The following is a 24,923-nucleotide window of genomic DNA, read 5'->3' as shown; positions in this document are numbered from 1 at the left end:
AAAGCTGCCGTCTGGCTGAACTGTTCTATTGTCATACGCCAGCCGCGGGGATTCTGGTACTGAACAGGTCCTCAGTATGGGCTGTTGGTCTGGCAATTTTAGAAGTTTGTAAGTAACAGTAAAGACAAGATATTTTATGGATGACAACTCATGGCATCATGATAGAAAAAAGAAGTTGTCATCTAGAAACTATCTTGTCTTTACAGGTCTTCAGTACCCAAAGCCGATTAGAGTGATTATCGGTAGGTCACAATGTGTGACCGGACTGTAAAGTCATCGTGCCTCGACCGCGTGCATCGCTGTCCATGCCATCGACCACTGGCTTGCCGGTCGCCCATGGTGCAGTTTGAACATTCACTCTCACTCAGGGTCACCTTCCCAGATGGAATCGATTCCCAATACTAATAGGCGACCGTTAAGCCTGGGTATCGCGTGGTCAAAATGTCAGCCGAGTCAGGGTAGTATGTTTCAGCTGCTTTTGGCTGCCGAGGCAATATCCTTTGCTCATAGGGGGCACGGGTGGCCCAGTCGTCTATTGGGCGCGCCAGAAACCTATGATTGTGGGTTCGAATCCCAGTCCGCCCCGATTATGTTTCTAGGTTTGTCAGCACCATATCCGTGCTCGTGGGTTTCACCGAAGTGGGAAAAGTCTGAGACCTGCGTCATTTCGGGCTTTCCTCCTACATTAAGCTGACACGCCGCGATATAACTGTAATATTGTAAACCCAACTCACTCACTCAGCTCCGGGATGCGGACGCAGAATAGGCCCTCAGTACACAGAGCTTCTTGTTTCGATCTGACTAAAATGAAGATTGATTGGTCGTAAGTTGATTGTGTGTCATCGGACCCCGACAGCACGTTAGTCCCGCTTGCAATGAACCATTAGTTTTCTTTGCCAAGTCCCCATGATTCAAAGCTTGTCGTGATATAACTGGAGTAATTCTAACTGCGGTTTAATTAGATTTAAGTCACTGCCATGTAATACTACAGAGTGTTGCTTGAACCAGCGTTCATTGTCACTCACTCTTCTATTCATATTCCGAGACCGAATAGATTCCGAATGCTTTAAGGCGAGGGTGGTGGGGTAGCCTATTTGTTAAGTCTTTGGTTGTCACATCAAAGGCCCGGGTTCGATTCTCCACATGTGTAAAATGTGTGAAGCCCATTTATGGTGTCCCCCGTCGTTTTATTGCCGAAATATTGCTAACAGGGCGTGAACTCCAACTCATTCACTCACTTACAGGCGACTTTGTATAAATGTTCTGTGTGTGGGTAGCGTTTAACTAAGAAGTGACATTTTATGTGTGGCTGATTGAAGTGTTGTGTAGCCCGCATACACGCATACAAAACTCTCATACACAGATGTGATGTTGCTGACGACGCTTCCATCCCCATCTCAGTCTCCTTCCCCTACTCAGTCCACATCTACACCCTCATCTCCGTCACAGTTACTATCCCCCTCACTGAGTCTCCACTTCGATCCCCATCTCAGTCTCCACCTCCATCACAGTGTCAATCCCCGTCTCAGTCTCCTTAACCACAGTATAGATAGTCTACCCTATCTCCATCCCAGTCTCACAGTGTCAATCCCCGTCTCAGTCTCCTTAACCACAGTATAGATAGTCTACCCTATCCCCATCCCAGTCTCACAGTGTCTGTCCCCATCTCAGTTTCCCTAACCACAGTATAGATAGTCTACCCTATCCCCATCCCAGTCTCACAATGTCAGTCCCCATCTCAGTCTCCTTTACCACAGTATAGATAGTCTACCCTATCCCCATCCCAGTCTCACAATGTCAGTCCCCATCTCAGTCTCCTTAACCACAGTATAGATAGTCTACCCTATCCCCACCCCATCTCTGTCTCCACCTCCGTCCCAGTCTCACAGTGTCAATCCCCATCTGTCTCCACCTCCGTCACAGTGTCAATCCCCATCTCATAATCAGTCTCCTTAACCACAGTATAGATAGTCTACCCTATCCCCCTCACTGAGTCTCCACTTCCATCCCCATCTCAGTCTCCACCTTCATCACAGTGTCAATCCCCGTCTCAGTCTCCTTAACCACAGTATAGATAGTCTACCCTATCTCCATCCCAGCCTCACAGTGTCAATCCCCATCTCAGTCTCCACCTCCGCCACAGTGTCAATCCCCAGCACACTCTCCTTAACCACAGTATAGATAGTCTACCCTATCCCCATCCCATCTCAGTCTCCACCTCCATCTCAGGCTCAATCCCCATATCATTCTTTCTCCTCCACCACAGTGTCCATAGTCTTCCACAGTTTTCCAGCGAGCGGCGGGGTAGCCTAGTGGTTAAAGCGTTCGCCGAAGACGCGGGTGCGACTCCCCACATATGGAGTGTATGGAGCCCATTTCTGGTGTCGGCCTCCGTGATATCGCGGCGTAAAACTATACTCCCACAGTTGTCCCCCCATCTCAGTCTCCGTCTCCATCTCAAACCCACCTCCGTTTAAGTCCCCCCACCCAGTCTCCAATCCTCCCCCCCCCCCACCCCCCCACCCTCTCCCCCTCCCCACATGATTACATAGATTTTTCAAATGTTTCTTTTCTTTGAACGAATTCGTTCCCATTCAAATAAACTACATCGGTCTGGCGTCTTTATTTGTTCGTAAAACGTAACTCTACCCTGTGCCAATTTATCCTAAGCCTATGAATTATTATTTCATTCAAACCTAATATTGCTTAAGATGAGCATCAGACGAATGTCGGACGTTATTACCTCAATCAATCTCGTCATCCTCTACAAATCCAATTAAGATGGAATCATTCTATAAAACTTCCTCCATACGCCCACACAACAAACTGTTTTGAGTCTACCAAGATATTAGTAAAGTATGTCATTGCAGTTTTTTCGGTGTTGTTCACGTTTCGTCCTTCCTGACTCGTCTACGTATCCTTGATGGAACGTTACGAGGAAGACAAACCGGACGCGTGCTCATCGCACCATTAAAGTTGACGGATATGATCTCTTTGTTTTTCGCGTACAGATATAATTAGAGAGTGATGTTTTCTGCAATGTAGGGTTTCCTTGCACTGTGATTCGATTCTTGATACCGGTGTCATGTTGGGATGGGTTGGGCTGGATCATAATTTCCGAAAAATTATTCATATACCTTAATTCGTAAGCATAAAAACGTTAATATTGTCTAATAAAACAGATTAGCCGGGTTAAATGAGTCTGTAAGTAACGTGACCAACTCCGACCGTCTGACCGTAGAGCGGAAGATTAATTGGCGGTTCGATTCCAAGCCGCGTCATACCAAAAGACGTTAAAAGATGGTAGTACTATTCGTTCGTAGCCTTGCTGGTGCTCAGCATTGAGGGTATAAAACAAGGACTGGTCTGGTCGCCTCTGAATCATTATACTGTGCCTGAGGTGAGGTGAAATTGGATGTAACGTCGCGTCCAAGGTTATTGCACTCATATTGCAACATGCATGCACGTGTGTGTGTGGCTGCTTGTAATAGTCCGGACTGATGCCGATTTTTAGTGCTAGCTCACTGAGATACCATGCCGCAGTTCAACATAAATATCCCACTCAGACACAGTATACTGACTCCGAGCCGATCAGTCGTTGTTTTAGACCCTTAATGCCGAGCGCCAGACAGGGTAACGACAAGTACCATCTTTTAACGTCTTTTGGTATGGCGCGGCAGGGGATCGGACTCCAGACCATCCCCTCTTCGGGCGGAGGCTCTAACACTAGACCCCGGAGGAGGTCATACTGTGTCTGAGTTTCAACTCAGCCGTGAGGAACGTCGGCCAGTGTAGCTGTAAAAGTGGTGATACGACCTTAAGAAATAAACAGTCGCTCTTTGTAAAGGGTGAACACGAGTGTCTGGTCGACTGCAGGCGCCACTATTCGCTGTGCAGAGTTGCGTCCCTTAGGCTCACCAGAACTCTGTGGTCATAGGTTCGAATCCCGGCTCGTCCCGATTATGTTTTAAGGTTTGTCTGCACCATGCTCAAGTCAAAGACCATCATCACAGAATATCTGGAAATAGTTAAATACGGCTTACACTTTATTTCCCTACAAAATAGCCTTTTAAAAAAATCGTATTCTGTAATAATTTATTAACGAAACACATTTGTTTGGCTTTTTAAACTGACCTACTTATTTTAATATATAGACATCGAATTCTATTATAAAGGCATGTTTTGTAATTCCTATATGGCAATAGTTGTGTGATTATCATTTAATTGTTTCCTCTACATCTTTGCGTCACATGACTTGCGACTATTTTGGGAAACACTGTTTTTGTACTTTTTTCAGCAGGTAACGGTAGCAACTTAGGACATTTTTCAAAATGACACCGATACATTATGTAGAGGATCTATGTAAGTTTGGGATATGTGAAAATAAAGAAGGGATAGTACTTTCTTCGCAAAGAACAGGAGGAAAATTGTTTTTTTGTTTATTGCGAGTGCATGATCAACTCTGGTGTCCTTGTGTTAATCTTGATTTCACGTCGAAATGATTCTTTCTTGAGCATTGACTTAGGGATTCCATGGCAATGGGTTGAGATGGTCTTATCATGGTGTATTCGGTGATATGAAATGGTGTTTAACGTCGCATTCAAGATTACTACACGTTTATTGCAGCGTGCCTGCATGTGTGTGTGACTCTTGTCCCGACTTAGGCCTGGTTTAGAGTGACATCCCACTGAGATACCATGCCGCAGTTTAACATGGATGCTCCACTCAGACACCATCATATTGACTCCGAACCGACCAGCCCTTGTTTTCTCCCCTAAATGTCGAGCGCCAGACAGGGTAACAACAAGTACCATATTTTAACGTTTTTGGTATGGGAATCGAACCACGAGCCTTCCGCTCTCCGGGCAGACGCCCTATCCACTAGACAGCAGAGGCGGTCTGATATATTCGGAATCGTACAATTTACTCTGCTTTCAGCAAGGATTTCTTGTGATTAAGGAAGGGTTTTGTCGCTTGTATTCCAAGCACCCTTTCCGTAATACCGACTTAAATTAAGATCCGATGGTCACTTTTGGTGAAGTCCTTGAGCCCCGGCGATGTGGATCGATGCTCTTCCTATCAACCACTGGTATACCTGGCTAAACCTACATTAGTTATGGTTCTTATTGCTGACATATTATAGACTGCGGTGAAACCGAAAAAAATTATACGGAATTGGGTAAACTGGTGTGGTAGGTAAACATATTGCCATAATGTCCAGACCTTCTCTGGACTTAGTTTGTTTATTTGTTTGTTGTCTAACGCCGCACTCAGCTATATGACGGCGGTTTGCAAATAATCGAGTCTAAACCAGACAATACAGTGACTGGCATCATGAGCATCGATCCACGCAATTGGGATACGATGACATGAGAGCCAAGCCTGCGAGCCTGACCACCCGATCCCGTAAGTCGCCTCTAACGACAAGCATGGGTTCCTGTAGACCAGTTCTAACCCGGAATCTTCAAGGGACTCTGTACTTAGTTCATTTACGGATTATAGAAAGTTACAAGACTCTTACTAAGGATGCTGTCATACCATGGAATGACAATCGTAAGTCGATAATAATTTACAATCACAATAAGACTGCAAACACTTACCCAAATATCCCATCATCTGTTTACTCAATCTGAACCAAATATTCACCAGCAGATTGTATTTATGTACTACGCATAACAAACACTAATATACTTTACCCAGAATAAACCTATTTAATGCCCCTCACACAATAGCCATGATACAAACCGACGATAAGATTATGCCTACAGCCAACATAGGCTATTCTACAACACCTATTTGACAAACAGCCATATTATATTTAATACACGTCATGAACCTTTATATAACCACACAGTATCAAAGTAGTGTAGCAAAACATTAGTATACTGACTACACGAAACAATAGTCAACTCGTATGGACCAGAAAAAACCCAGTGATTGCCATAAGCAACTCCCCACTGTCGGGCAACGCTGAGACACAATCACCCATGTCGCCGAGCCTGACCAACCGGTGTATTTAGTCGCGTCGTTCGACAAGCATAGGTTGCAGGGGATCTATTCTAACCTAGAATACCCACGGGACGAGTGAGTGAGTGAGTACGATTTTACGCCGCTTTTAGCAATATTCCAGCAATATCACGGCGGGGGACACCAGAAATGGGCTTCACACATTGTGCCCATGTCGGGAATCGAACCCGGGTCTTTGGCGTGACGAGCGAACGCTTTAACCACTAGGCTACCCGACCACCCCCCACGGCACGAAAGTGAAATACATTAAAAGCATAGCGGTGCTTAAGTGTAATGGTAATATCATGCCTCTTACCATATTGATGTTTCAGATCAGTAGCTCATGCTTGTGGTAAAAGCTACATACTGCACCCTATAAACTACCCCTACCATTAGCCTTCATGATACACTATGTAAACTACACCCTACATTAGCCAACATGCAGCACCCTATAAACTACTTTTAACATTAGCCTACATGCTGCACCCTATAAACTACATTTAACATTAGCCTACATGCTGTACCCTATAAACTACATTTAACATTAGCCTATATGCTGCACCCTATAAAATACACCCAACAATAGCTTACATGCTGCCACCTGTAAACTACACCCACCATTAGCCTACATGCTGCACCCTATAAACTACACCCAACATTAGTCTACATGCTGCACCCTATAAACTACACCCAACATTAGTCTACATACCGCACCCTATAAACTACACCCAACATTCGCCTACATGCTGCACCCTATAAACTAAACCCAACATTAGTCTACATGCTGCACCCTATAAACTACATCCAACATTAGTCTACATGCTGCACCCTATAAACTACACCCAACATTAGCCTACATGCTGCACCCTATAAACTACACCCAACATTCGCCTACATGCTGCACCCTATAAACTACACCCGACATTGACCTACATGCTCCACCCTATAAACTACACCCCACATTAGCCTACATGCTGCACCCTATAAACTACACCCAACATTAGCCTACATGCTGCACCCTATAAACTACACCCAACATTAGCCTACAGGCTGCACCCTATAAACTACACCCAACATTAGCCTACATGCTGCACCCTATAAACTAAACCCAACATTAGCCTACATGCTGCACCCTATAAACTAAACCCAACATTAGCCTACATGCTGCACCCTATAAACTACACCCAACATTAGCCTACATGCTGCACCCTATAAACTAAACCCAACATTAGCCTACATGCTGCACCCTATAAACTACACCCAACATTAGCCTACAGGCTGCACCCTATAAACTACACCCAACATTAGTCTACATACCGCACCCTATAAACTACACCCAACATTAGCCTACAGGCTGCACCCTATAAACTACACCCAACATGAGCCTATATTCTACACCAAATACAGTCATATTTACACTATGGATCTATATTACATACGAGTAGCGATATGCCCAGGTACCACATAGCCTAAATACCACATACAGCACGAAGTCTATATCCACTTCATCCAACATAAGAAACCGCCTCCTTGGCCAAGTGGTTAGAGCGGAAGGTCGGTGGTTCGATCCCCGGCAGCGTCATATCAAAAACTGGTACTTGTTGGAACCCTGCCTGGCGTTCGGCTTTAAGGGGATAAAACAAGGGCTGGTCGGCTTGGAGTCGGTATACTGTGTCAGAGTCTTATTCATGTTAAACTGTGGCATCGTATCTCTCAGTGGGCTAGAACTTTAAAACTTGCCCTAGTCTGGACTCGCATACAAGCACGCGCACACACACGTTTTATAATTTCGAGAATGGCGATTTTTGATAGTATTTACAAACATTGTGAACATGCGTGCATAAAAGATAACACCTGAAGCCAATATGTCACTGCCCCCATGACATAAATATTGCCCTTCACACTTCACCTCATACAACCCTACATGAAACCGCATTGCCTTATAACTTCAACACACAGACTTAAAGGCCCAAGCCACAGGTGTTCGTGTTCTCGTTTATCATACTGGGACTTTCAGGAGCACTTGACTCTTAACGACTGTCTCTGTAAAGTGAAAGTGTAATGACGTTGCTTAATTGTGATGAAGATTGCCCCCTTAGGCTTTTAAAAGTTTCAAATTGTCTAATTCAAGTTCTGCCTTGCAGTTTGTATGTTATTTTCATTCCCGACAAGAAATTTTGAGTTCGACCAAAATATAACTTAAAACTGCACCAACGTATCGGGCGTGCTGCCTTAACAAGTGGTGATGATCAGTTTTCAATTATCAATAAAAATATAATGGTATTTACTTTTGCCTTTGGGTATAAAGCCAAACATAACCACGGTTCTTTTAAAATATGTACTTTTGCATGTGAAATTCTAATGACAATAGTCTATATATAACTTTGTATCAATTTGAACCCGGTTACTAGTGGTTGTATATGCACACTAAAATTATGCAGACATACCATCACAAGGACCAGTTACTCATAGACCCATACCCCTATACACCTTCCCTATAGAATACCAACCTTCCCACCTGTCATAGTCATATCATGGGGAGACCCCCTCCCTTTTGATAAAGTGTCACATCCAGCCCCGCCGGCAGGTTGATGCAGGCCATCAGCCCTGACACCATTTGTGGCTTATTGGATTACCTTCCTCTCCTTTCATACTTGACGTATATATCCGCAGAGTGGCATGTGTGCCGTTCTGTGTACACTGCGGCGCATTATTCCGTCTCACTGGCCAGCCTGGCACGGGCCTCACCCTCAATGGTGTCTCCGTGAGTGACACGTGGGAGAAAAGTTGTCACCGGGTGGGACTACCGGACGCTGAGAGGGGGGTGAGGGAGCCAGGGACACGACAAGACACACAGGCTTGTCTGCCGTGAACTGGGGTAGGGTGGAGGGGGTAGGGCATGACACTGAACACAAGTCTGTCTGCCCGAACACAAGTACACAACATGACACAGGCTTGTCTGCCAGGAGCTTGCGTTATCGAAAAAGCTTAACGATGGCGTATTTCTGTCAATAACATTATGGAAAGGTTTACTCTTGTGTAATTCAATTTAATTGTATGTGACAGATAATACGACGGAGGGTGTACTCGTCTTGCTGTCTCGAGTGTCCAACCTTAATACTGAAACCTGTCTACACATTTTGACATTGCCACTCATTGCCATGCTCTCATTGTTGCCAATTTACTTAAACATACGACAGGGACGTGTTGTCTGTTTGGTATTTCAAATAGTATTTATTCTCCATTACGAGAATTCATATTGATGGGTGACATTAGACTGTACAAACACGGAGATATTATACTGAAAATGTCTTTCAGTTGATAGGGTTAAGCCCCGTGCGATCCCGGGTCAGAAAAGGTTCCCAGCACCCTATCTCTATCGTAAGAGTCGAGTAAAATCATGATCGGATATCACCTGGCTGATAGTGTGTGACACCTTGGATCGTTACTCTTGCTATCGATCACTCTCTTGAAAACCGCTATGTAGCTTGACTATTGAAGCTGCTGCATAAGACCTCGTTCAGACATTGCTGCTTGTACGATGTTTTGTTTGTTTGGGTGCGTCAGAATTCGGCATCAAACATTATTCGGGACCAAGCCAGGGCATTCGGAGTGACCAGCCGCCTCAATGTTGAGTTTGAATACGACCAATAGCCATTGTCCGGCTTGATTATCTTTCGGCTATAAGACCCAGATGGAATGGGTAGTCATGTTATCAACCACTTGTTCGTCTGATCATGTCCAATGCTATAATTGAAAGTTTACACTTTCGTAAATTCCGTTCATTTGCTATAAATATTGGAGACACGGTAGGCCCAGTAGTCAAAAGTACCCGAATTATCTGTGCAGTGTTGTCCCCTATCCGGACCAGGATCTGCTGGTTTTAAGTACGAATCCCAGATTGACACTATTTGTAACAAATTCTATAAGATTATAACTTGGTCCGTCAGCTTAATACTCGTGCTCGTGGGTTTTGCAATGTTTGTTTGTTTGTTTGTTGTTTAACGCCGCACTCAACAATATTCCAGCTATATGACAGAGGTCTGTAAATAATCGATCCTGAACCAGACAATCCAGTGATTGACATCACGAGCATCAACCCACGCAATGCAATTGTCGTGAGAGGAGACTGATGGTTTCGCGTGTTCAGGCTGGCTGACTTGGTTGATGCATGTCACATTATCCCAAGTGCATAGATCGATTCTCATGATGCCAATCACTGGAGGGTCTTATCCATATTTGATCATTTACAGACCGCCGTCATATCATAGCTAGAATATTGCTAGGTGCAGCGTTAAGCAAATACACAAACAAACAAGCAAACACATGTACCCAATTCCCCCAACCAGTGACAGTAAAGATTCATTTGACTGATTTCATTGTCAGCTTGTTTCATTACTCCGAAGAAACAAGAACATTTAACCAGTTCCATTTTTGTCGAGGACTCGTGTTTTACAAATGGTTCACATTTGTTGTTCAGTTTCCTCAATGGTCACGTACTAAATGTCTGCTAATTTGTCCGAAAACGAATCCTTTGAAAGTCTAGAGTTTGATAGCCTTATACGTCGCGTCACGTGTTTCGCGAAATGGGTCATTACTAGGTTAACATTAGAGGTAGCTTTGATCCAAATGTTAAAAGGCTTAAGCAGCTTACGCCGCACCGCAAAACATTATTTTGTCTTTAGAGACAGAAACTCACATATGGCCCGTGAATGTACACAGACTATTTTATAATAACTAGGCTTTCTGGCCCCCTTCAGGCGATCAGTTCGCATCTATCCAATCAGCGTCAGCCTTCTTAAAACGGTGCTCGCTGATTGGCCGTGAGCCGATTGCCGTGAGCGAGAAGGGCGTTTGGAAGATGGGTTACCGTACTGAAGACCGCTCTCGCCCTGTAAACAGCGCTCTGTAACCAGCATTTAAAGAGTGTGTCATATTCTTTGACAAATAATGCTGTAGATCAAAATTTGATGGACTACATGAAACAGAAACAACTGACCATTAAATACAATTTATTTACCATTGGTAAAAACGGAGGCAATGTGTATAATGAGTATGGGCGGTGACACAACTGAGACGGTTGTTATAAAGCGAATTTTTATGACTGGTGATGCGGGTCAATACCCTAGAGAAAATATACTTAGGGTTAAGAAGGGACTATTTGTCAATTAATATGCATTGATGCTGTTCAGTGAGTGGGGCGCGGCTTGTAATTAGTGAATGTGTACTGAAAACTAACAGCAGGCACAAAATGTCATATTACACACAGAAAATCTGCGTAAAGGTGTGTATATATTTTTACAAACCAGCAGCAGAACATGCGTTAAGTATATTCAATGTCGCTTGTTAAAAGGGGTGGCTGTTGTACAGAAGGTCACCCGTGAAGGATGATCTTCAGCAACCCATGCTTGTCGTAAAAAGCGACTCTGCTTGTCGTAAGAGGCGACTAACGGGATCGGGTGGTCAGGCTCGCTGACTTGAAAGATGCATGTCATCGTATCCCAATTGCGTGGATCGATGCTCATGATGTCAATCACTGTATTGTCTGGTCCAGACTCGATTTTGTACAGACCGCCGTCATATAATGGAATATTGCTGAGTTCGGCAAACAAACAAACATACAAACAACCATAGGTAGTTGTATTCCCATGAGTATGGGCGGTCACCTATCTTCTGACCCTTGAACCATGACACGGTTGAATGCCTATGTTTGAATGGCCTGAGAAAGCCGACTGTTTGCCAAAGCTATTTTCCTCACAACAAGTTTTATTCGGGAGTGGATCTCAGGCGACACACTCTCTTTATCGCATCTTGAAATTCAAACCAGAAATAGAATAGGTATTCAACGCCTTGTTGGGCTTTTGTTAAAGGATTTTTAGTGTAAATTCTAATAGAATAAGTTCTGCGTTAGTCACAGCGTCAGACAGCGACGGCTATTCACTGGGTGGAGATGTTGACGTTTCTCATTATGGCTGTGTAAATAGAGGCGAAACGTAATGCTGCTTTTAACATTACGCACCACAATCTATATATCATTTATACTGCTATGTAATCACGAGCTATGTTGCCCGTGTGAATTATTTGTCACGGCGCAGCGACCTTACGTGATGCGTGTATCTAATGTCGCCGTGTGATTTTGCGATGATCTCGTTGTGTCACGGGGGACCAGTCGTTTGAGGTTTTACAATTCGCTGTGCAATTCGCTTTGGCACGCCCAAACCTATGATTATGGTTTCGAATCTCGTTCGCCGCGACTATCCTTCTGGCTTTGTCACCACCATCCCGTGCTCGTTGTAAACGCGTGGGACCTGCATTGCTTCGGGATGTACACCCATTTTAAGCTGACACGGCGTGTAATAACTGGAATACTGTTCAAAGCGGCCTTAAACCCAACTCACCCACTCACTCACTCACCCACTCACTCGTTGTCCCCTACATTTTAGTAGTTGCATACTTTTCATGGTTGACCTTTCGCGTTCAATTGCAGTTAAACATTTTCGTTCAGTTTCAGACACACTGTTTCATGGTACTGTCGACCTCAGGGCTACATTGTGTTTCACTGTTGGCCTAAAGACTACATTACACCACATTGCAGATCTGAACTATAGTTAACATTTCAGACCTCAAGACTATATTTTATTTCACCGTTGGCCTAAACACTACATTACACGATATTGCAGATCTGAACTATACTTAACATTTCAGATCTCAAGACTATATTTTATTTCACCGTTGGCCTAAACACTACATTACACGATATTGCAGATCTGAACTATAGTTAACATTTCAGACCTCAAGACTATATTTTATTTCACTGTTGGCCTAAACACTACATTACACGATATTGCAGATCTGAACTACAGTTAACATTTCAGACCTCAAGACTATATTTTATTTTACCGTTGGCCTAAACACTACATTACACGATATTGCAGATCTGAACTATAGTTAACATTTCAGACCTCAAGACTATATTTTATTTTACCGTTGGCCTAAACACTACATTACACGATATTGCAGATCTGAACTATAGTTAACATTTCAGACCTCAAGACTATATTTTATTTCACCGTTGGCCTAAACACTACATTACACGATATTGCAGATCTGAACTATAGTTAACATTTCAGACCTCAAGACTATATTTTATTTTACCGTTGGCCTAAACACTACATTACACGATATTGCAGATCTGAACTGTAGTTATCATTTCAGACCTCAAGACTATATTTTATTTCTCTGTTGGCCTAAAGACTACATTACACCACATTGCATATCTGAAGACGATATTAGATAATATTTCAGACCTCAAGACTATATTTTATTCCTCTGTTAGCCTCAAGACTACATTGTTTTACTGCCGACCTCAAGACATTTCATTTCACTTTTGACCTCAAGACTACATTAGGTGACACTGGCGACCTAAAGACGACATTAGACTCTGTCGATCTCAAAACTACATTAGACAATACTGTCGAACTCAAAGCAACATTTGATTATACTTTCGACCTATAACATATTCTATTTCTGAAAACATAATGATTGTTAGTAACCGATACTATTGCCAGTACATATGCATTCCAACACAAAGCGTATATGTTATCCTTAACGTTATGCTGAAGCTTTATCGGTCCGCTATTACTTGGGAGAATTGCGAGGGGAATTGCTAGGGGGTTAAGGGACGTAGATCTGATAACGGTAGGATAAAAAGTTATGAACACATTGTCTGATTGCATTCATGTCTCTTCGGGCAAGGCGCGTTTTCAATACAAAATACGAACAGCATAGTACTTGATGGATCAGGCGTCCGCTATCTGGGCCACGTTTGGCTGTCCTACCACATCAAACTGACATTTCGTCATAATCTGGAATACTGTTCAAAGAGGTATTAACAAGGGGAAAATGGACCAAGTTTTACAAATATATTATCAGGGTGAATGCCACAATTTCCAATCCTGAATACACGGCATGTAACGTGGTAAAATATTTGTGAAATTTAGTCCATTTTCCCCATGTTAATAGCGGCATAAACTCAACTCACTCTCAAACTGTTTGTCACATGCACTGAGGCGTGTGTGCGTGTGTGTGCGCGCGTTTACGTGAACATGCCTGTATGCATGTGTGTGTGTGTGTAAAAGTTGAGGGAATAGGTCCCCAGTACCCGCTGCCAGACGGGACGTATGGTTTGATGGCTTATAATAGCACCAGTAACGGTATTGTCAGAAACGAAGGAACATGCAAATAAAGCTGTAGTTAATGCTCCAAACACATCCACTGAAATAGTATCGATCTTTGAACAACAATAGGTTAATTACTTTTGAAAAGTTTACACATCTATAAATAACAATGTTCAAGCAGCGTGCAAAAATCCAATATTTCCAATTCACAACGTGTAATGCACATTATGTGTTATGTTCCACCAACATTCTGTGGCAATGATCCGTATTACTGTTTACCGTCATAACTATTTACTTTATTAATGTTAAAAAGTTGTTTTGCTCAGGCGCCCCCGCACGTGGTTGGTAAACTTAAGAACCACAACTCACTCACTCGTGGCCCCAACCTTGTCACAGTTCCCACCCCCACACTTGGCCATACATTGTTCTACAGGATATACTCTTTAAGGTCCCCTGAAGGAACCAAACTATGAGATATCTCGAGGGTAATTTTCTGAATGTTCTTCCCAAAACACCCCCGATGCCAAGTTCCACCGAATTCCCTTTATAACTTTACAGATTGGAGGGACATAGTTTATCACACCAGTAGGTTCAGATACACCACACAGAATTGCGATGTAAGCGTTATCATTCATAAATTCTCCGTTTAATATCTTTCCTTCCTCCCACGCATACAAGACATTCGAGGAAAAAATCAGTAATCCAATTAATAACGCTACACTTAAACGAATCAAAACGCTAGCAACCAAAAAGCAGTTATCAGACCCATCCATATATAAAATAACATCAATTTCGACAGGATCAATTGCGACCGAAACGATATGTTTGATTCCGGAACAACCTAATAGGAGTGTACATCAATGGAGATGATTACGGAAATCAGTCGAGGTAGTGAACTTGCATGCTGTGTTGGTTTGTATTAAATTTACTTCAGATACAACGATAGCTCTTCGCTTTGATTTCCACGGGGATTCAGAAGAGAGGATGCAAGTCATCTGCAACTCGACTCGTTGCCTCACCCCCGCCGTCTCTGACCTGTGTGGGAGTGTATTGTCCCCGGGGAGGGGAAGACTTACGAGTCATCAATGGGGCTCGTCCCAAGGGGATGGGGAGAAAACATGGCTATAACCATGGCTTACATCTCGTCAAACACACGCTAAGTAACGGTGAATGCTCGTGGCACGTCCGTTACACAATTACGTATAAGATCGTGCCATGTTGGAAATCACAATCCAACTTCCAAGGACTTGCTAATTTGATTATGACATCTGCAAAAATGTTTTTCTTCTAGATATAGTTTGGGACGTAAATCTGACGCCGAGTATGTCATGAAGTTAGCGAATCATGGCAGTTCATTGAATGTTTTAACTTTACTGATCTAAGAGGGTCTAGGATCATATATTATACTGACAGCGCCAGAACTATATATATATATATATATATATATATATATATACATAATCATATCACATAGTTTACTTTTGTATAACAGGAACAATAGGAGGGGAGGGGGTGGAATGGTTTGTTTTTTGTTCGATTCAAAACATACAATTATGTCCTTGGGTTCGAACACAAATTATCAGGACATCCAACATGTCCACTAAATTAAAAAAAAATAACAACAACAACAAAAACACAAATGGTCGGTCTCTAACCGTAATCTGTCAACCAAATCGTATGTTCAACAGTTATCGTTATGCACAGAGAGATATACTCAGTCTTGTAGTCGTCAATACAGAGACATTTCTGGGTGTATTTTTACATCAGAATGCGTTACTTAGTACAGAGTTGTAAACGTAAGGCCGCATAAAAAAATCGCATGTTTCTCAACACCGATTAGTAATTTCCTTACGTTCGCGTTATTTTCCATTTCTTTCATGTAAAGCGTCCATTACCGGCCATCGATACTGTTGGTGATTTTGTAAATGAGAAACTACTTTTTACCAATGTTTTCATTTTGTACAATTGTGAGCTTAGGCTGGAGTGGAGGTGAAATCAATACCTACCAGTTTAATGTAAGAAGAAACGGGAATATGCTTGATGCGGCCTAACCGACGACTGTGCCATGTCGTAATACACAAAGATATACCGTACTGCATCGGTTACGTGCCAATTTTGGCGCTATGGCCGGAAAAAAACTCGTTTACAGTCCGATATATCTCCGACTTGGCTTCCATTATTAGCGCACATTGATGGAAAAGTACCCTCCAGGTGGTATGGGAATGACAAATATTTGTCATGTGTTTTTTTCAATATCCTGATAGACATCGTAAGTAAACAAGGCATATTTGTGTAATATGTTAAAGAAATGCAAGTGTCTGTTTTTTGGATCCTCAGGAATTATCTGCGTTATATATTTCAGAGTTATTCTCCGGATCTATTAATTACCGCCGTCGTATGCAGGAAGCCATCTTGATAAGGGAGACAACCGATGACGAAGATTTAACCTTCGAAACAGGAAGTGGTATGGAGCTTACCGGAATTTCTAACAGAGAAGACCTGCAAACTGGAGTAGAGGGTGATTATTACGATTTACAACTGCATGTAAACATGTTTCAGCAATGCGGGACCGCCTCCGTGGTGTAGGGTGTAGAGTGTCTGCCCGGAGAGCGAAAGGGCAGTGGCTCAGACCCCTCCCGCGTCATACCAAAAGACGTTAAAGGATTGTCTGGTCCAGACTCGATTATTTACAGACCGCCGTCATATAGCTGGAATATTGCTGAGCTCGGCGTTAAACAACACACAAAACAAACAAATCTGAGTGGGGTATCTATTTTAAACTACGGCACGGTATCTCAGTGGACAAGCAATATAAACCGGCATTAGTCCGGATTAGCAGCCACACACAACAGCCACACACGCGCATGCACGTCGCTATTAAAGTGAATCTTTAACGCACCATTAAGCCCCAATGTAAATGTAAACCTTCCATAAACAATTAGGCACCTCAAGATTGAAATAGTGTCATCATGCTCACAGCAAACTTACGACATTGCACAAAGCCCACCGTAAACGTTACCATTTCGTCACCAAAGCTCAAGATCCCGGGGAAGAATAGGTTCCCAGTATGCCATGCTTTGGTAAGAGCCCTCTACAGAGGATTGGATGGTCTTACTCAGACTCTGTGCCCCTACTTGTTTATGCCTTCAGTCAATTTGTCTGATTCGGACGCGATTATTTACAGACCATTGTGATGTAGGTAAATATTCAGCGGCAACCAAAATTGACTCGCTCATCTACAGATATATAATAATAAGCTCCCAAAGGTACATGAACAAGAATGTGTACTTATTGAAGAAAATGTTAACCCAATTACAAGATATGTTTCATTTGACCACTTTTATCACCCCGGTTTGAAAAACGGGGGGATATAGCGATGTCCGTCCGTCGGTAAGCGTTTTGCTCTTCCGGAGCAGAACTCCAAAAACCGTTAAATATTTCTTGTTGAAACTTTCTATAAAGATCAGTCTTGTGGGGAACTGGTGCCTTTTGATGTATTTTATTTTGTTTCGTTTTCATGATTTTTCATGATGAAAACAAGTTGTTTTCCTCAGGAGTAGAACTCCAAATCCGTTAAATATTTCTTGATGAAACTTGCCATATGAATCAGTGTTGTGATGAACTGGTGCCTTTTGATGATTTGGTATTTTGTAAAAAATATTATTAACCCTGACAAGTTGGACTTATCCTGAAAATGGGGCGTTTCCGGAGCAGAAATCCAAAATCGTTGAATATTTCTGGATGAAACTTGCTGATCAGATCACCCTAGTGGTGAACTGGTGTCTTTTGATCATTTGGTGTTTTGAAAAATACTGAACAGCAACTCAGGTATCCAATGGCAATGAACCAAACGTGGGGTATAAGTAGCCAAGCTGCATTTCCGAATTCCTGACGACTCTTGTTAAAAATCATTGTCCAATCAAAGTCCATATTCGTTACACACAAACAATGTTTATTTATTTTGGCCTAAAATAGTTTCTTTGGTACAGTGATAAACGCCCTCTTCACTCTGTTAATGACTCGTCTTTCCTATTACCACGGTCACGCGCGCTGCTCTGATACTGTTACCCACGTGCCGGTGTGGCAGTACAGATTATAGCACAGGTCAGTTGGGTAATATAGTAATAGGGGATTCATGTCCCTCAGTCGTGGGATGGAACGTGTGGGTATACCACGTTCTTGAAGTTTCTATAACTTGTAATACCCACCAACACCTGCAAAGTCAGGGCTTTGTCCCGGATCACCACATATCCTATTTACTACGTATGTAGGATTACTTTGTTTAAACAGCTTTGTGTACCACCGGGAACCTCTGCCCCTGAAGATGGGGAACACAAACGCTACAAGCCCTCACGCAAGATCTATTATACACTCACGTCATTAATTCCGTAAATTATACCTCTTCTTCAAATGCGTCGTTTTTCAAATCATAGAAAATGATGTCTGTCCGATAGGCCTCGATGGTTTTGAAAAATACACGCCCACGATCCTATTGACTCGAGAGCTGATGTTGCAGCTATATTATGACTTAATGCTATTTCAAGCTGGCTATATAAATCCCATGTATGGCGCTCTCTGGTTGTAAATCGAAACTGCTATCTCTTATGCCACATGTATAGTCGCATGACGGTTAGGTTGTATTGTAGCCTGGCGCCACCGCACACCCGTCGAAGTTTAGCATCCTAAATCGGAGGAAATTGTGCTCATAACTGTGATGTTAATATGGAAAGCTATTTCGAGATGATTTATGAATTAGTTTTTTTGACGCATCGTTGCGTTACTCGTTTGAGTTTGGGTCCGGTAATTTCATCTTTGTGGAAATATATGCGATGATTGTCTGAGGGCAAATGATGTCCGCTCGGATATTAACTGTCGGAATATTTTATGTCATATGCGATATTGCCGTGTTTGATCAGAGAATATATGATTGTGTTTGTCGAGAAAATCTCGATTAATATGAGAAAAAAAAAATCTGCATGTTCCTCTATTACAGTTACACTCATAGAGATGCTTGCTGTTGACTGATATGTAACTATAAAATACGATAATATCGCTCATATCTCGGGAAACAATTCGCCTTTGTTAGCCATCAAATCAAACTGTTATTCATCAAATGATTTAGTTATGCTCTTTATACAACATGGGCTGTAGTAAGCTTCAAAGAAATGGCGGGAGGTGTGGGTGTGTGTATAATGTTCCATAACTCTCTCTCTATATATATATTCACACATATTACACCACTTTTCTGGCAGCCAAATATACAATCACACTTTTCGCACTTCTGTAAGCCAAATATATATTTATTGCACAGATCGTGTTTCTGTAAGCCAAATGTACAATTAAACAGATCGTGTTTCTGTAAGCCAAGTATACATTTATGGCACAGATTTATGGCTAGGCTCGTGTTTTTAAGCCAAATATATATTTATGGCACAGATCGTGTTTTATCTAAATGTACAATTACACATATCGTGTTTCTGTAAGCCAAATATATATTTTTGGCACAATTCGTGCTTCTGTAATCTAAATGTACATTTTGACAGATCGTGTTTCTGTAAGCAACACATGCGTTTATTGCACAGAATGTGATTCTGTAAGCTCAATATACATTTATTGCACAGATCTTGTTTCCGAAAGCCAAATATACATTTATTGCACATATCGTGATTCTTTAAGCGTAAAATACATTTACTGCACAGATCTTGTTTTTGTAAGCAGCATATACATTTATTGTGCAGATCGTGATCATGTAAGCTCAATATACATGTATAACACATGTACAGATCGTGTTTCTGTAATCTAAATGTACAATTAGACAGGCCTTGTTTCTGTTAGCAACACATGCATTTATTGCACATATCGTTATTCTGTACGCCACATATCCATTTACTGCCCAAATATTGTTTCTTTAAGCCACATATACATTTTTTGCGCAGATCGTGTTTCTTTAATCTAAATGTACAATTAGACAGGCCTTGTTTCTGTTAGCAACACATGCATTTATTGCACATATCGTTATTCTGTACGCCACATATCCATTTACTGCCCAAATGATGTTTCTTTAAGCCACATATACATTTTTTGCACAGATCGTGTTTCTTTAATCTAAATGTACAATTAGACAGGCCTTGTTTCTGTTAGCAATACATGCATTTATTGCAAAGATCGTGTTTCTGTAAGCTCAATACACAATCTGACCGATCATGTTGCATGTACGAGGGGTGCTTGAATAGTTCTCGGCCTGACTTTGATGGACTGCGTTGATGGAGTTGGTTGCAAAGTATTCTTCAACATACTCCCCTCCGAGGTCCCCACACACACACCCTTCTGCCAACGATGCTGGGGTGCCTGGACCGCTCTAGGGGTAGAGGGCTTCCTCTTGGCCACGTTAAGGGTCACCCACAGCTTCATCATTTCCATAACGCTTGCCAGACAGTTTCCTCTTCGGGTCTGGGTTGGCTGGTTGTTGTTTAACGCCGCACTCAGCAATATTCCAGCTATATGGCGGCGGTCTGGAACAGACAATCCAGTGATTGATATCATGAACATCGATCTACGTAACTGACATACGATGACATGCATCAACCAAGTCAGCGAGTCTGACCACCCGATCCCGTTAGTCGCTTCTTACGACAAGCATAGAAGTCTTTTACGGTATGCATGGACTGCTGAAGACCTATTCTACACCGTTCGGGTTTGGGAAGAGGTGGAAATCTGACGGTGCCAAATATGGGAAAGTGGGGGATGTTCAATGAGTTCAAAGGTGCACTCATTCTTTGAAGCAATTTTGACAACAGTCCTTTGCTGGAGGAACAACATACCTTAAGTGAGTTTACCACGACGTTTAGCCTTGATATTCACACATTTGCCTTAGTAGATTAGCTTAATGACATGACAAACGGGATCGCGCGGTCAGGCTCGCTGACTTGGTTGATGCATGTCCTCGATCCCAATTGCGTGGAGCGATGCTCATGATGTCAATCACTGGATTGTCTGTTCCAGACTCGATTATTTACAGACCGCCGTCATATAGCTAGAACGTTGCTGAGTGCCGCGTTAAACAGCAAACAAACAAGGAAAACAAACATAAATAAGCCACTTAATGGTGTGACCTTTCGGGAGGTAGTCCACCTTTGGAATCACAGAATTACGAAGCCATCACCTTGCCAGCTGATGTAACAGACTTTGCCGTTTTCCTCTTCGGAGATGCTTCCACTGCTTTGACTGTTAACTCTGGGTGATAGTGTTGAACCCACCCATGGTTACAAGCCGCCTCTACACACCTGGTTCTGCGTCAAAACGACGAACATTCTCATATGAGATGTTGAACCTGGTTGATGAACCAACGAACCATTGTCATGCCCAGTTCTTTTCCATTTCATTCCGTAGAATGCTCTTATGTATTGGCTGTGACTTGTGGTGATTCGTCGATTATACATAATCATTTCATGTATTTTATTAACATTTTCCTCAGCGATGGCAGTTGAAGATCTTCCTGATCTTTGATCATATTCAAAGGTTCTAAACTGTGACAAAGGAAGGTACATCGTCCCCTTAAGTTGATCCAGGGCCGCATGGGTGGTTGTTGGAGTTAGTCCTTTCAAATGGAGATACTGTATGAGAGCGGTTGTCAATTTTGTCCATTTCCATCAACAGAAACTACCTTGTCTCTTTCATGACTGCATACATATTATACTTAGTTGTGTTCAGATGCAGCCGACTGCCTCCGTGGTCTAGTGGTAGAGTGTCCGCCCGGAGAGCGGAAGGTCGGGGGTTCTTACCCTGCACGAAGGGACTAAAACAAGGACTGGTCGGCTCGGAGTCAGTATACTGTGTCTGAGTCGGGTATTCATGTTAAACTGCGACATGGGATCTTAGTGGGCTAGCTCTATAAACTCGGCATTTAGTCCGCACGCGCACGCACACACACACACACACACACACACACACACACACACACACACACACACACGCGCGCGCGCGCGCGCGCCCCTATATAAGTGCAATAATCTTGAACGCGACGTTAAACCCCATTTTACCTCATCTCAAATGCAGCCTGTAAGCATTGTACTACTTCATACAGTCCTGCATTGTAACCTAGGCTTATGGCCTATACTACATGATGAATAAACAGATTTAGGAATACATGCAAACTGTGAAAGGTGTAAATCCTTGGTAGTTAGGTTGAGAACTTTTCAGTCACCAGCTGTCTTAAAGTGGCTGGTGAATACGCATGTCTGGACCATGTAAACCAGCGACTCAAAACACAAATAACCTTTCATCACATCCTTGGAAGCAGATACACTTGACAATACCTAGTTGTCTCGAAAGCATCCCTAGTTGACTTAGCTGTCTCGAAAGCATCCCACAGAACTACAAAAAATCGATAGACACAATCTTAAACTCGCTTTGTGCCGAATGTTTCCGTGATCCCAACAACCCGAGTTCTTTGTATAACTACTTAAGTGTTCTATGTCAAAATGAAAGCAAACTGTCTTTTCTTACACAAGGATGTCCCTAAGACAATTCGCACGGTGAGAAGCCCATAACATCCCATGTGTTTGGCGACAGGTATTTGAATAATACCGCTTGATATGGACCACGTGTGGGATATGATGGCACGCAGTTTCTCCCATATTTGTGCGAAAGGTTACCTCCCTTGAGTGGCGGTGTCAGCCGGATGAAAGGTCAGTGTTATGATGACCTTACCGGCAAGGTGACCCGCTGTCAGATTCCTGTGTCAGAGACCCAACCGCCTTCCCCTCTTACCCATTGCCACGCATAGATATCTACACGGGGGGATTCCCATTTCCTTACACCTGTCAATCACGCCAGTCATGGCGGATCAAGGGCGAAGTTCATGCACGTAAATAAACCCGAGTTCAAATTCTGCTTGAACCTTCACACCACCGTCCCTTTATATAACTGACAGCATTTCCCGGTGATCCCAATTACCGAACTGTGTCGTGTCTTTTGTTCACTTTAAAAAAACCGCGCTGGCTACAATGTTTGTTGAACAATGTGTTCCAAAAGAGGTAGGTTTATTGGCATCAAAGAAATATTTGAAGTTCTCGAAAACATCTAAAAATACTCCAGAGAGCAATGAACAGAGGCATCAGGCGTGCAAATCGTAAGTGTTAGTGAGTTCCCATGAACAAGAGATTTGGACAATTTGAAATAAATAAACCGCCATCAACATCTTCCCGAGGCAAGGGAGTTAACTGACTGACAGTTTCCACTTGCATGGTCAATTAACTCCCTTGCCTCGGGAAGATGACCTTCACTGTCTTAAATTGTTTCAATCCCCCATGTGTGATGATCGGGTGGTTATTATGTGTAAGCATCTGATTATGTCATCTGGCCTTGGAGGCGTATATCTTTGCTTATGATTTCAACCACTGGTTTGTCTGGCCAGGACTTGATTACCTGCAAGCCGCCGTGATATCACCGGCCGTGGAATAGCCTTGAATATGACGTAATTATTGCAACATTCACTCAAAGTATCCATTGGGCGTAAAAGGTAAAATAGCCATGAACACCAGGTGTTCGCGAAAACATAAGATGAAGTACTTTGATATCCTGAGAATTTTTCACCGCATCATAACTTACTCAACAGCAAAAACGAAGAGTAACCTCAAACATACATAACATAAACAATTTCGTCGTTGGTGTTCCACTTTCATTGTTTTTCACTCTGAAATATTGTTGTGATTCCAAGTGGTAAAGAGGACTGGAAGAACATGTTTGTTCTTGTGTTCTTGTTTGTTCTTGCATCCGGCACACGCAGTCAGCACTCAGAAGGTAGACCTGTGAAGATCCGGGTAGGAACAGGTCTTCAGTAACCCATGCTTGCCCTAAGAGGCGACTCAACGGGATCAGGTGGTCAGGCTCGCTGACATGGTTGATGCATGTCATCGTATCCCAATTGCGTAGATCGACGCTCATGATATCAATCACTTGATTGTCTGCTCCAAACTCCCATTATTTATAGACCGCCGTCATCCACCTGGAATATTGCTGAGTGCGGCGTTAAACAACTTACACTCAGAAGGTGATAAGACACGACCTGTGGTTTTTTGACAATTTGTATTTCATAACAGTTGCTGAGATAAGTTAGAAATGAGGTCGAGTGTCAGTAGTTTAGAACTCATAAAGGGATCTAAACTCCGTCAGTTTCAGATATGAACAAGTGATACCCTATGTGAGTAACCAGTTAATTGCAATAAAGCGTTGAAAGACGCTCCAGTAAAATATGTGAGAAACACGAGATTTGAAACTTCAAGGATTTAAGTTGTGCAGGAGGTACATGTCAGACTTCCCCTTAGAATATGGTGCAGAAATTCGTGGCCAATCTTTGATATGAAGATAATACTTTCCAGCTTTAATGCAATAGAAGTCAACTAAAATGACAGCTGTAGTTCTATTTCCGTAACCCGCACTGTAGAAGAGATTCAAAAATCAGACACGAAGCACCACAACGAAAGAGTGGCAGCATAATTCAAGCTGATGTAATGCTGCGGGCCCTATGGTTAATTCGTATCACTTCCACATAAGTGTTTGGTGGAGATAGTGAGGGAGTAGCCCCAATAAAGCAACACAGTTTAAGACTCCGGGCTAAAGTATCAGAGTTACTAAGTACATGGGTTATGCCAAAGGGTATATGTGATAGCTGTAAAGCTTGAGGGTCAATCAGGCATTAAGCCAGGACATTCAGGCACACTTGATTCTGGAACAGGAAGA

At 42.7% G+C, this 24,923-nt stretch overlaps 1 protein-coding gene across 1 annotated transcript in view; it reads left to right on the top strand.

Annotated features, from left to right (window-relative positions):
• The window catches only part of LOC124134336, a 31,957-nt gene that overhangs the window by 1,611 nt on the left and 5,423 nt on the right, over positions 1-24,923 (top strand). Inside the window, exon 2 of the mRNA XM_046499099.2 lies at positions 16,546-16,701. Within this exon, the coding sequence (XP_046355055.1) occupies positions 16,546-16,701 (156 nt within the window). The remainder of the gene's footprint in view (positions 1-16,545; positions 16,702-24,923) is intronic.

Source organism: Haliotis rufescens, unplaced genomic scaffold, assembly GCF_023055435.1.
Source record: "Haliotis rufescens isolate VD_foot unplaced genomic scaffold, xgHalRufe1.0.p SCAF_11, whole genome shotgun sequence".
NCBI lineage: Eukaryota > Metazoa > Mollusca > Gastropoda > Lepetellida > Haliotidae > Haliotis > Haliotis rufescens.
The sequence above is the reverse complement of the archived record's forward strand: the minus strand, read 5'-3'. Positions and strand labels throughout refer to the sequence as shown.